The sequence below is a fragment of the Sebastes fasciatus genome, chromosome 11 (genome assembly GCF_043250625.1).
Source record: "Sebastes fasciatus isolate fSebFas1 chromosome 11, fSebFas1.pri, whole genome shotgun sequence".
NCBI classification, from domain to species: Eukaryota; Metazoa; Chordata; class Actinopteri; order Perciformes; family Sebastidae; genus Sebastes; species Sebastes fasciatus.
Window position 1 is genome coordinate 26,555,993 of NC_133805.1, and position 12,510 is coordinate 26,568,502.

At 39.2% G+C, this 12,510-nt stretch overlaps 1 protein-coding gene across 1 annotated transcript; it reads left to right on the plus strand.

Moving 5' to 3' along the window:
* The first annotated feature begins 1,985 nt into the window (after positions 1–1,985).
* Positions 1,986–3,547, plus strand: LOC141776283 (uncharacterized). The gene has a single exon (XM_074649748.1). It carries the CDS (start codon positions 2,360–2,362, stop codon positions 3,251–3,253), a length of 894 nt encoding a protein of 297 aa, XP_074505849.1. The 5' UTR covers positions 1,986–2,359; the 3' UTR covers positions 3,254–3,547.
* Positions 3,548–12,510: the final 8,963 nt, after the last annotated feature.

Genomic DNA, 12,510 nt, shown 5'->3' on the forward strand with positions numbered 1-12,510 from the left:
TTTACATGCTTTAATGTAAAAATAAACAAAAACATTATTTTTCTCATACTGTCTGTCTGAATATACCTGTATTCACCCTCTGTCTGAAACACTCCGTTTTAGCGCCTGTCTCTTTAAAGCCCCTTCCTCAAAAAGCTCTGATTGGCTTGCGAGAAAAATATGGTGTAATTTTGCAAACGTTGTTCTTAAGCTGTGGGCGGTATATTCTAATGAGTCTGCATGTGACATAGGAAGGGGAGACAAATCTGAATGGCTTGTTAAATCATGTTTTCTGATCTAGGCAGCCCACAAAAAGAAACTGACTGGGTTGTCTTATTTCACAGTTTGTGGGTTGGTAGGCACTCCAGATACCCAGATGTATGTGCACAAGCAATGAGAAAGTGAGTTTTTTACGATATGTAACTTTTAATTTTAAACAAAAATAACAACATTGCAATATGAAAATACTTCATTGTTAGTAAAAGCCCTGCATTGAAAATATCACAAAATATTATTTGCAAAATGTACTTAACATAAAAAGAAAGTATTCACAATGCAGAAAAGTTTAATATCAACACAACATATAGTATTATTATTACTGATCATAGACTGTATATAAAGATGGACGACATGACAGCTCCCCAAAAGTGAAGCCAAAACATCTGGATCGCCCCCTGGTGGCTGGCTGCAGTATAGGTCAGAAATCCCGCCCCCTCCATGTTAGCGGATGGGACATGGGCCAAACTAAAAAGTCAAAGTACACGTCAAATACATTTTTCCCAAAGATAGTTTCTGTCATTTTAGCTAGTTCTTATCACGCTGATGTATTTTCAAGTGTTCACTTTTCTGATAAGTTTGGTTTTAGTTATTTGATGCTATAAAAAGAAGGAGAGAAGTCATGACGGACAGCTGTGAGTCTCTCTTACTCCACCGCCGGTCAAGGTGGAGCTAATTTTAACTATTTTATACACTGTTGGGTAACTTAATCCATACCAGTGCATTATATTTTATAAACTCATCATGTGTTTTGTCTGTAAAATCTTTATCTTGTTAAGTAACTAAAGCTGTCAAATAAATGACAGTAAGTAGTGAAGTAAAATGCATATTATCTGGCTCAGAGTAGGGGGATGAAATGGGATGAAATAGAAATACTCATGTAAAGTACAAGTACTTCAAATGGAATCTCTAAATTGCCTGTACTGTAGGTGTCAATGTGCTAATAGTCCTGTGACACATTGAGTACCCTGCGTCTCTATTACCAGATGCATGATGAGATATCTCCACTGCCCTACGGCTGCGAGCTGATTAGGCAGACAGACGGTAGAAAGTATTCAAACGACTCCAGGTAAATACTGGAAAGTTATAATATTTGAATCTTTTTTTTCCTCCTAATTTTACAACTTTAAAAGGAAGTGGAACAAATAGCTTTGAGTGAACGCTACGAAGATACTTGCAGAACTCTTTAGAGGAAAAAGCATGAGGAACTTTTTTTCCCTCAGTGTGTATAACTTGCTAGGGGGAAAGACAAATTCAAAAATGTAAATGCACCACAGTGTATGCTTTTACATGAAGAGAGATCCTCCCCTCGGGGCCACATGAGTGAGATTTTGAACAGCAGTGGAGGTTTCTAGGAACACGCTGGAATGTTCCATGTCCTTTTTGCTCTTGAGATTAAACCAGCGCATGTCTGTGCATACGGTCCCACTAATACCTTTAAGAACTGTTCCTTTTTTGAGAGATGATTCAGTGTTTCTCACGGCTGCCGGCTCGGTGCCATATTAAGTTCACGCACAAAGGCACAAAGTGAGAAGAGATTATGGTCAGCCAGAGCTGGTATGTTAAATATCCGAATTATTTTAAGTGCAAAATGTAATATGCAGCGGAAGATAGCAGGTGTAGCTAACAGAATAATGTGCACCACGTGGTGCACAGCGTGTATTTCTGTGCGCTACGCTATGAGATCATGGCAGTGACCTCATCTGATTGAGCTCACACGGCATCCTATCCCGAGCTCTGCCCTGCGGTAGTGGGTGGAGAGCATGGGTGCTATCTGTGGACATGTGAAGTGACAGGACCAGCTGGGCTATGAAATCCAGTAAGACAGGCAGTTGGTCTGGGAGACGCAGACCACGAGCCCCCATAGTGCTCAGTTACAGCAGCCTGCGACTCAACTCGTGAGGAAAAAACTCAGCCAGGGTTCAGTGTGACTGCTGCCAAACATCAGGAGTTCTACAACAACTTGTAGATCTGATCATGTTCTGCTCATTCAAGAACCCTGGAGATCAATCGGCAGCCATTATCCTTAGCATTGTTGGTGATTCAGCTAATCGCATGCTGACATCTTGTTATAGGCGATAGAATCGACAGCGCTGTGAGGACGATGGGTGGGAAGCAATCACGCGGTTTCTCCAACAAGGAGCTGAATGAGGTGAGTCAACGCAGGAAGAGTTCCGGGAGAGACGACCAGCCCAGCGTGTCCTCGGCCGCCGAGAGGATCCGCAGACACGCCACGGTGCACTTTGGCTACAGCACCCTCAGCCTGGCCATGCGATCGCTCGATGAGACCCCGTCTGAGCTGTGGGAGCTCCGAGAACTGCAAAAGCTAAACTTGTCCATGAACTGCCTGTGCTCTCTGCCCTCTGCCCTGGGCGCCATGAACAATCTGGAGATCCTCAACTTGTGGGGTAACAACCTGTCCAGCCTCCCGCCCGAGATCAGCCTCCTGAAGAAGCTGCGTGTGCTCTTCGCCTGCCGCAACCGCCTGAGCGAGGTCCCCGAGGAGCTGGGCTCCTGCACCTGCCTGGAGGTGCTCAGCCTGGCCAACAACCAGATCACAGGCCTCCCCGGCAGCCTGGCGGCCATGCACAATCTGACCAAACTCAACCTCAGCCACAACCGCATCGTACACATCCCCACCTGCGTCTACAGCATGAAGGGCCTGGTCTTTCTCCACCTGGCATGCAACCGTCTGGAGACCATCGCGGACCAGATCCAGAACTTGGTTAACCTGAAGATCCTCATCGTGGAGGGAAACAGCATCCACACACTGCCTAAGACGCTGTGCTTCCTGGAGTCTTTAGAGCTACTCAATGTTGACTTCAATGACCTGCAGAATGTGCCGATGGAACTGTACCTACTGAGCCGGCTCGGGAGGTTGGCCTGCCACCCGATGGATAAAGGACTTCATATTATCCACAACCCCCTCCTCAAGCCGATACAGGAGGTGCTGCAAGGAGGACTCAGTGCCCTCTATAACTACCTCAAGCCCACGTGAGGGACTACCAATGTGTGTGTGTGTGTGTGTGTGTGTGTGTGTGTGTGTGTGCGTGTGTGTGAGTGTGTGTGTGGATGTGTGTGTAAAATGGGATGTTGGCACAAATCGGCACGTGGTAGTCATGCCGTGAGCCCTAGCTGTTTCCACAAACAGACAAATGAGCATTACTCAGTATTAATGTTTCCTGTTTTTTTTATGTGATGTTAAAAATAAACAAGTAACTGCTGTGTCACGTCTACACATTTGTTAAGCCACAGCAAAGGGGTCAGGACGAGTCGCTCAGCTCACGCAAAAATTCACAGGTCTACATTTGGGGGGTGATTACTAGTCAGTTGATCTTGTTTGGCGGTGAGGGGGGGGGGACTTCAGCTACATATCACCACCCTCGTTGTTGGAATCAGGTCACAGGGATCAGGTGGGTAAAGTCAGTGGAAAGAACGGTGGTGGGTGGAGGGGGGGGGCTTAAGATCTGCAAAAATAATAAAACAAAACACAACAGGGACTTAAAGTCTGATTAAATGTTGTTCCACGCCATCAGATCAGAGCAGGGCTGCTGGGTGGCAGCTCCTCTGAGGTTGTCGGGTGTTGTCACACAAATGATTTGAAGCGATGGGGAAAAAGACTTACAATTCATGATATGATTGAAAATCACTTCTTAAAATGTGTGACTACTGTGGAACAAATTATTCAATTAATTCAAATAATTTAAAGTAAACTTATACATTATTAGAGCTCAGAAAACTTGTTAGTAGACATTTGAGTTTGTATTATTTTGTTACATGTATGCAGTTATATTTTAAAACCTCTGCACACCCACACAGGTGTTTTCAGCTGTTCTATACTGTACTTAGGTATAATTATGAGGTACTTGTACTTTACTTGAGTATTTACATTTTATGTTACTTTATACTTTTACTCTAATCTACTTTGAAAGCAAATATTGTACTTTTTACACTACATTTATTTGACAGCTAAGCAAAGTAACTACTTTGCATATTCAGATTTTTAATAAAAAATTAAATAAATAAATAAATCAACTAATACATTATGATGTATTATCACAGGTTAAGTTACCCAGCAGTATGTAAAGTACATAAACTTAGCTCCCCCTTTACCAGCTGCAACATTAAAGTGATGAACACATGCATCAATAATTATAATTAAATAATATACTATATGTTAGGCTGAAATGGGCCATTCTGAACAATGAATATTTTTTTGATACTTTAAGTATATTTTGATGCTAATACTTTTGTACTTTTAGTTAAGTAAGACTTTGAGGTAACACTTCATTTTTCAGGTCCGCAAATGTCATCGTAATTAGGTGATAATTATCAAGTAACCTATTTGAAATTTCTTTGGAATTACTGCCAAATTACCCCAATAATTACCTCAGAATTTATCGAAAATTACTTTATTCTAAACATTATTTAATAATTATATTCAGCTATTTCCCAATAGCTGGTAATTTATTTAATACATTTCCAAGAAAAGGATAGAAAGTTAATTGATATGTTTCATTTCCATGTCTGCTGATAAATAGATAGTAAATAAATAATAAATAATTAGTACATAAATTATTTTAAATTTCTTTAAAAACTCCCTGAATCATGACATTAGCTACCAGGTTACATTTGTGACAATAAGTTACACAATAGTGAGATTTGTGACTGATCAGAATCAGTGTCAGTGTCTTCAATTAGTTTAGGTTTTCCACCTCCGATGAAGAGCAGCGCACAGCCGCTTCTCAAGCCTAAGGACCCTATTTAAGTAATTTTCAATATATTTTGAGGTAAATATTGGGGTAATTTGGCAGTAATTCCACAGACATTTCAAATAAATTACTTGCTAATTATCACCTAATTACCATGAAATTTGTGGACCTGTAAAATGAAGTGCTACCAACTTTGAATGCAGGACTTTTACTTGTAACAAAGTATTTTTTACACTGTATATTGCTACTTTTACTTAAGTAAAAGGTCTTAATGCTTCTTCCACCACTGTGGCTGATAAGACCTCTGCTCAGGTTGAAGGTGGGCCGGAGCTTTGACGAGAATTTATTAGGTCACAAATCTTCATCTACGTGAGAATGATAAAGGTGTAATTTGTCCCGTCCTAACAGGTTCAACACAACAGGAGACTCAGGAAGATACACACCCACACAGTCCTGAGCAGAGGTTGAATCAGCCAGATTAACTGAAAACACCTGTGTGGGTGTACAGAGGCCTCCAGTGGACAGGTGTTGTAAATCAGTGTTTTGCTACAAACACAAAACACAGTGCATCTGGTCCTTGTGCATACACGTATGTTACAATTCTAATGCTTCTGTGATGTCCAAATCATTGGATCTGCACTTACTGTAGCACGCCACATATCAAAGCATAAATAAGCCCAATAATATAGTCCTCACCCTTTATACAAAATGTATAAATAACAGTGTTATATAAGTGTAAATCCTGTCTGACATGAGTTATAGAAGCAAAAGTAAAAATGGCTACAATTCTTTATGTAGTATCAAGTATCACATACTGTAGCATACATGTTTACACAGTGGCAGATCATGCACTGATATTCTCTTGTGCAGATTCAGCCAGTCCAAGAAATAAAACATGGTACCTCAAAATTACAGTTATGTGACGGTGACCTTTAGTGGAATTGTATTGAAATAATACAATCATATTGTTTAATTTTACAAGACTATGCTATCCAAATTGTATTTCACAACAAAAATGTTTTAAAGGGGACATATCATGTTCGTTTCTAGGTTCATACTTGTATTTTGGGTTTCTACAAAAAACATGTTTACATGCTTTGATGTTCAAAAAACACATTATTTTTCTCAAACTGTGTGTCTAAATATATCTGTATTCACTCTCTAATGCTCCTTTTTAGCACTTGTCTCTTTAAGACCCCCTCCTGATCTCCCAAAGTCTGCTCTGATTGGCTTGCGAGAAAAATATGGGGTCATGTCTAGAAAGTAACCTGCAGATTGCGGAATCTGATCTGAGATCTGCAAAAACTTTCACGAGACCAATGACCTATCCTAACCTAAACCATCTCAAACGTTTCCCCAATTTGCTGGTTCCCTTCTAGACACGACCAAAATATGATGCACCTTTGCAAAGGTAGTTCTCAAGCCGTGGGCGGTATATTCTAATTATCCTGCAAGTGACATAGGAAGAGAATGTGAACAGCACTAAAGAGACTGTTCCTTTAATAATATTTTTAATTTTTAAATTGTAACTATTTATTCTATTCTATTTTTAGCGTATACTTTTAGCTTATTTATTAGTGTTCTTAATTATTAGCTAATTACTTTATAGTTTTCACCAATTGTTTTGCACTGAATTTCTGAGTGGTGGATGTAAGAAACACAATTTTGTTTTTATGTGGAGCATAAAAATTACAAATAAAGGAATCTGGAATCTGGAAGGGTAGCCAAATCTGAATGGCTTGTTGAGTCACATGTTTTCTGATCTAGGCAGCCCACAAAAAAACTGACTGGGTTGTCTTATTTCACAGTTTGTTGGTTGGTAGGCGCTCCAGATACCCAAATGTATGAACACAAGCACTGAGAAAGTGAGATTTTCACGATATGTCCTCTTTAAGTTTTGCATTATAAGGGTGAGGCACAACAGTGATTCATTTGATTGCACATAAGTTTGATAAATCTATTTTTGAATGCACTTTCCATATTGTAATATATCAATATCAGCTAATTTTTTCTTATTAATACTCTGATATTGGTAAATAAACTACACACTACTTCTCCAGCTACTCTTTGAACTAACATTACAGTGCTTGTAGTCAGACTGGGTAAATGTATACACCTAAATTCTGTTAGTATACCACCAGGTTGCTCCTGTAAATTAAACAGAGTTTGTGTCAACTTAGCTGCTCAATCATTAATTAGATTTTCGATGTCACCACATTAAAGAAGGTCATAAACATTTTTAACAGTTAACATATAAACAGTGAAGATTGACGGTGCTGTAGAAAAGACAGAAAAGTGACCTCTGTTGGTATGTACATGTTACTACTTAGTCATAGAGAATGCTGGGTTATCCACTCACCCTCTACACACACACACACACACACACACACACACACATTCATGATAGATGAACCCCTCGTGAATAAGTCTTTGTCCTAGATAGTGATCATGGGACATGTTGTCAAATAAAGCTCCTATAAAGATATTGCATCAATGTGAGTCAGATGCCCTGGATTCAGGTATCAGTGTTCTGTGATGATGTTACTATTTTAGTGGTAATACAATGACTTTATCAGCTTGTGTTTAACATCAAGTGAACATTATATAGAGACATTTTCCATCAGTAACCAACAGATTAAAACTCTTGTTGTAATTTAATAACCAAAGTCATGCCAGGCATCCACTTTTGAAATGCAAACAGTGACCTGTCAAGTAAAACACACTTTAACCACTATGACAATTAATTAAAATTAATCTTTGCAGTCTGGCGATCCACCTCATTCCACTGAACGGTACTCACTCACTAGTGGTCAGATGTACACCGGGGATCACCCATGACTGCAGTTAGCAAGCTTTTGTAGGATTTGCTGATCCTATTTAATTGTTGCGTGCTCCGATAACTTTGCTTTATAATGAGACTCTGTGCAAGATATAACAACTGGGTAAGCACAGACTGGCACCCGTGTTCTTCATTCAAAGGTAATTTGCATTCATAAGCCAAAAGCTTAGAAAACAGTTTAGCATCGCCAGCAGCCAGTGACTTCCCATAATGAAGGACAGCTAATCAATCTCGTATTGAGCTTTTGACAATCACGGCACGGGATAATCACAATGGAATTAAATGTTAAAATCACTGTTGTTTGGCAGCCACATGAGGAGAGGCTTAATAAGACTTTCTTTGGAGTGCAGTTTAAGTTATTCACTCACACTGAGACTCCTCACATAGGGTGAGGTGATTGGCATTTATTGACAAACAGCATTATACCACCACTTATGTCAATTACAACGTGTTATTTAGCTCATCGTTCTTACGTTTAACTGATTCAAACTGTTCCTGCAGGGAGAAATATGAGGGAGGATAAATTTGCTGAAGGCAAACAGGTTCTTCCCTTGCTGGCTGCAGCTCTCCGGGATGAAATGTCAATATCACCTATTCAATAGCTCAGGATGTTGTTCAGAATTCAACAACAGTGAGTCATTGAAACGGTAGGCCACTGTTATAACCTTTTGAGGCCTAAATATGGAATCTTTTGATCCTGGTCCTGGCAACAATTTTGGAGCCACTTTCTCCCGTCCAATCAGTGTAATGTCATGGCGTTCCTGTGTCTTGCTTTGAGAGCGCGATGAAAGGGATGGAAGTAAGCTTGTGAAAGGTTACTGGGTGAAAAAAAGTGTCAGGTACATGGTACGTGGGCTTGTTTTTGCTATCACAATGAATGGATGGCAGATGGAGTCGTAACCTATTGATTCCCAAACAGGGCTACTTCTAAAGCTCAATTTTGACAAAATAAGAATTATGACTTTTTTTCAAAATCTACCACTGAACTTCATTTTGTGATCAGAGGGCAACCTTCGATTCTGAAAAGTGAAGCCAAAGCAGAAGTGCCTTAAACTTGCATTCCTTCTGACAGCCAGTAGGGGGCGACTCCTCTGGTTGCAAAAATAAGTCTGATTGTATAGAAGTCTATGAGAAAATGAGCCTACTTCTCACTTGATTTATTACCTCAGTAAACATTGTAAACATGAGTTTATGGTCTCAATCGCTAGTTTCAAGTCTTCTTCAATACAGCATGATGTTCATTTAGTAAATGATGGTCCCATTTAGAGTCCATTACACCATAAAGCAGGGTATGCCTTAGGGCGTAACTACCTTGTGATTGACAGGTCGCTACCACGACGTTTTCCTGTCTGGGTGTTGTTCATGTTTTTCGTCTTAGAACTTTAAGTGTTTTCAGTTCATGAAAGTTAACTGTAACATTTTGGTCACCTAAAAATGTCTCAATCAGCGTTCAGTTGTACGTAGCTCCACCCTCTCATGTCACTTCGGGTTGCAAAAAAACAAGATGGCGACGGCCAAAAACCAAGATGGCGTTGGCCAAAATGCCAAACTTGAGGCTTCAAAATGGCATTTCACAAACCTATGGTGGATGTCACGGTGACTAGGTCCATTTCTTATACAGTCTATGTGATTTAGAGTACGTGAAAAGTAGATAGCAAGCAGTAGAAAAGTCTAAATAGTTGGCTAAGTAATGGATAAACAGTTGAAATAGTTAGCTAAACTAATGCAGAAATGGTTGAATTTGTTAGCTAAAAGTAGGCCTAATGGATAAATGGTTGACATAGCTTAACATAATGTTGAAATAGTTAGCTAAAAAGTAAAGAAAAAATGGTCAATATTGTTAGCTAAAAGTAATGAATTACCAGTTGAAATAGTTAATAGTTAAAATATTGGGACAAATGTGAAAAAGCTAAAAGTATAGTCGATAAATGTTTGAAATAGATCGAAGTAGTGGATCAATAGCAAATGACCAGCTTCAGCTTTTCCAAGTGGCAGTAGAACGAATGCAAACTTGACCAAACTTACAGTTAAATTATATGAAAAATGCAAAAACACTAGGCTATACTTCTATGTAAAATCCAGTTTAAAAATCAATACAAAGGAACACATATGGAACATGACGGGTGGTGTTGATGAAGGGTAGAACTACTTTAGTTCATCTGATAGGGTTGTGGTAGTAGGTTTGAAAACACTGGAGTAGGATATTATTAGATATAGCTACGCCTGGCTATTTGTTGAACATGATTTAGGACTGTGTTTATGAAGAACCACTGAAACACAGCCCTCAATCACACACTCACAAACACACTCACTCCCTCTTTCTCTCTGCCTTCGTGAGTGCAAACAATGATGCTATCCATTCATTCCTCCATCCAATCGGAGGAGTTTACATTCTCATCTATTCCCATGACGACTCTGCTCAGACTGGTATTCATGCATTCCTGGCAACATAACTGCTGCAGCCGAGACAATACCTAAAGACCACAAACAGGCATGTGGCGCTTCTGTGAAATGCTTCAGCCATTGTTTAGTGAACTTATGAAGAAAAACAACAACTGGAGCCATATATCCTTGACAACACGAGGTCATTTTCAGACTAAATGTAGAGCCGTGTCAATCTGGCTGCATTTTAATTAGCCATGAAAAGTGCTGGTACAAGTGAAATCGTCATGTGTGTTTGTGCATGCAAAAACAATAAGGGAATGACATTGGTTGACTTTGTCATTAGTTGCTTCGCCATCCCTTTGTTTGATGTTGCTGTGAGAATATCCTGGGGTTGTTTGCACTTGCCGTCTCAGATAAGACTAATTTTGAACAAATATTTGCATATATTAAAATAAGGCATCATTATTGATTCATCAAAGCTGAAAAATGTGTGTGTGTGTGTGTGTGTGTGTGTGTGTGTGCGTGTGTGCGTGTGTGTATGTGTGTGCTGATGCGGCCCTGTTTTGCCAGGTCAACCGATGAGGTCCTTTTGAAGGTCAGCCTGGGTTTCCCTTATGTACGATCAATGAATTTGATCAGAAAGGACACACAAGGTGAACTGTGATTAAGAATCCAGCTGGCGAAGATTTTAAGGAAATATAAAAAATTAAGGTGTCAAGTTGAGCATGAAAAAGGCTTATATAGCTTTTTCAGTGATGTAATTAATAAAATCACCTTCCAGTGAAGAAAAAATACGAGTGGTGGTCAATGAAACGTGACATTGTTTCCATACAGTCTGGTGCAGGTGCACCAAGCTGAGTTTACTCTTATTGTAAACTGTGCAAGGTCCATTTAGTGGCTGTTCTTTTCATCATACATGATCTTCATCAGCAGATGCTGTGTGCTCAAATACTATGGAATTGTAGATGTTAATTTAATTTTTTTTCTGAGCACTTTAATAAGTTTTTGTCCAGGTGGGCTTAAAAGCTGAAGTTTCAAGTTAATGTTTTCATCTTGGAAACTGCCACAAGGTCCATTTAGTAGCTATTGTGGAGCTTTCATATCACATGATCCTCAGATTAAGATTCGTTCATTCATTCATTGACATTACATGGATAGTTCGGGTGTTTTAAAGTGGGGTTGTATGAGATATTTATCCATAGTAGGTGTATTACTTACAGTAGATGACGGTCAGTGTGCCCTCAGTTTGGAGAAACAAACAGGAGCACCGACACCAGAGCAAAGCAATACAGTGCTGTAGACAGGGGACGGCAGCAAAACATATTTTAACACCCTAAGAGAAATGCTCACCAAAAAAAATTGATATCCCTTTAAGTGTACGCTATATTTGTTATATTTTCAGCGCTTTATCTTGTCAGACAGCCCTTTCCTTCTTCTTTCCGACAGGGAACTGAACTGAAAGTGAAACTTATCTATGCTCTCTCCAAAGCCAGCAGACTCAGATGACAAAAACAGTAGAGATGAGGAAAATATTAATATGGATTAATATGGATGAGTACCTCATATAACCTCTCTTCAAAACACCCAAACTATCCCTTTAAAATGTTTGATTCTCTGAAAATAATCCATTTATATTGGTACTTGAACGATTACATTAGAAGTAGTGTTTTTTTAAAAAAAATCAATCCGTCATCGAACTACTTGAAAGATAAATGAGGCAGCCCACAGATTTCTGTACAGTCCGGTATCATAAATATGACAGCAGCTGAGTCTTAATCCTCCTACAGTTCTGTTTGGGTTCCTGGAGACCCTGGGCCCTCTAACAACTCAAGAAAACATACTTAACACTGTTTTATCACCATAACACTGATAATTGCATATAAATGTGATTCTGAACTGAGGAGTCTGCCACAGTAACTTCTGTTTGGGTTCAGCTGTAAAACATGGTGAAATCCAAAGGACATTCATATGATCTATCTGGGATTGTTGTTGACAATACTTTTTATACACTACTACTCCCAAATCCAAAATAAGTCGATTGGATTTTCTGTTCTGTTGGAGTTTTATAACAGTTCTCATAAGTCTTATCTCTGTTAGATGTCTTATTACATAAGACATAAGACATCTCACAGGGATTTAGACCACTTGGGTGTAAGTGACCTCAAACAATAGATGACATCACTTTGTAGGATCACATACTGTAGCTATATTTCTTTGCTTTGAATAACTGTTTGGCAAACAAAATAAATATATATTTGCTCATACATATCCCATAAAACATAATATATTCCTTAATATTAATGGTGATTTCACTATTTT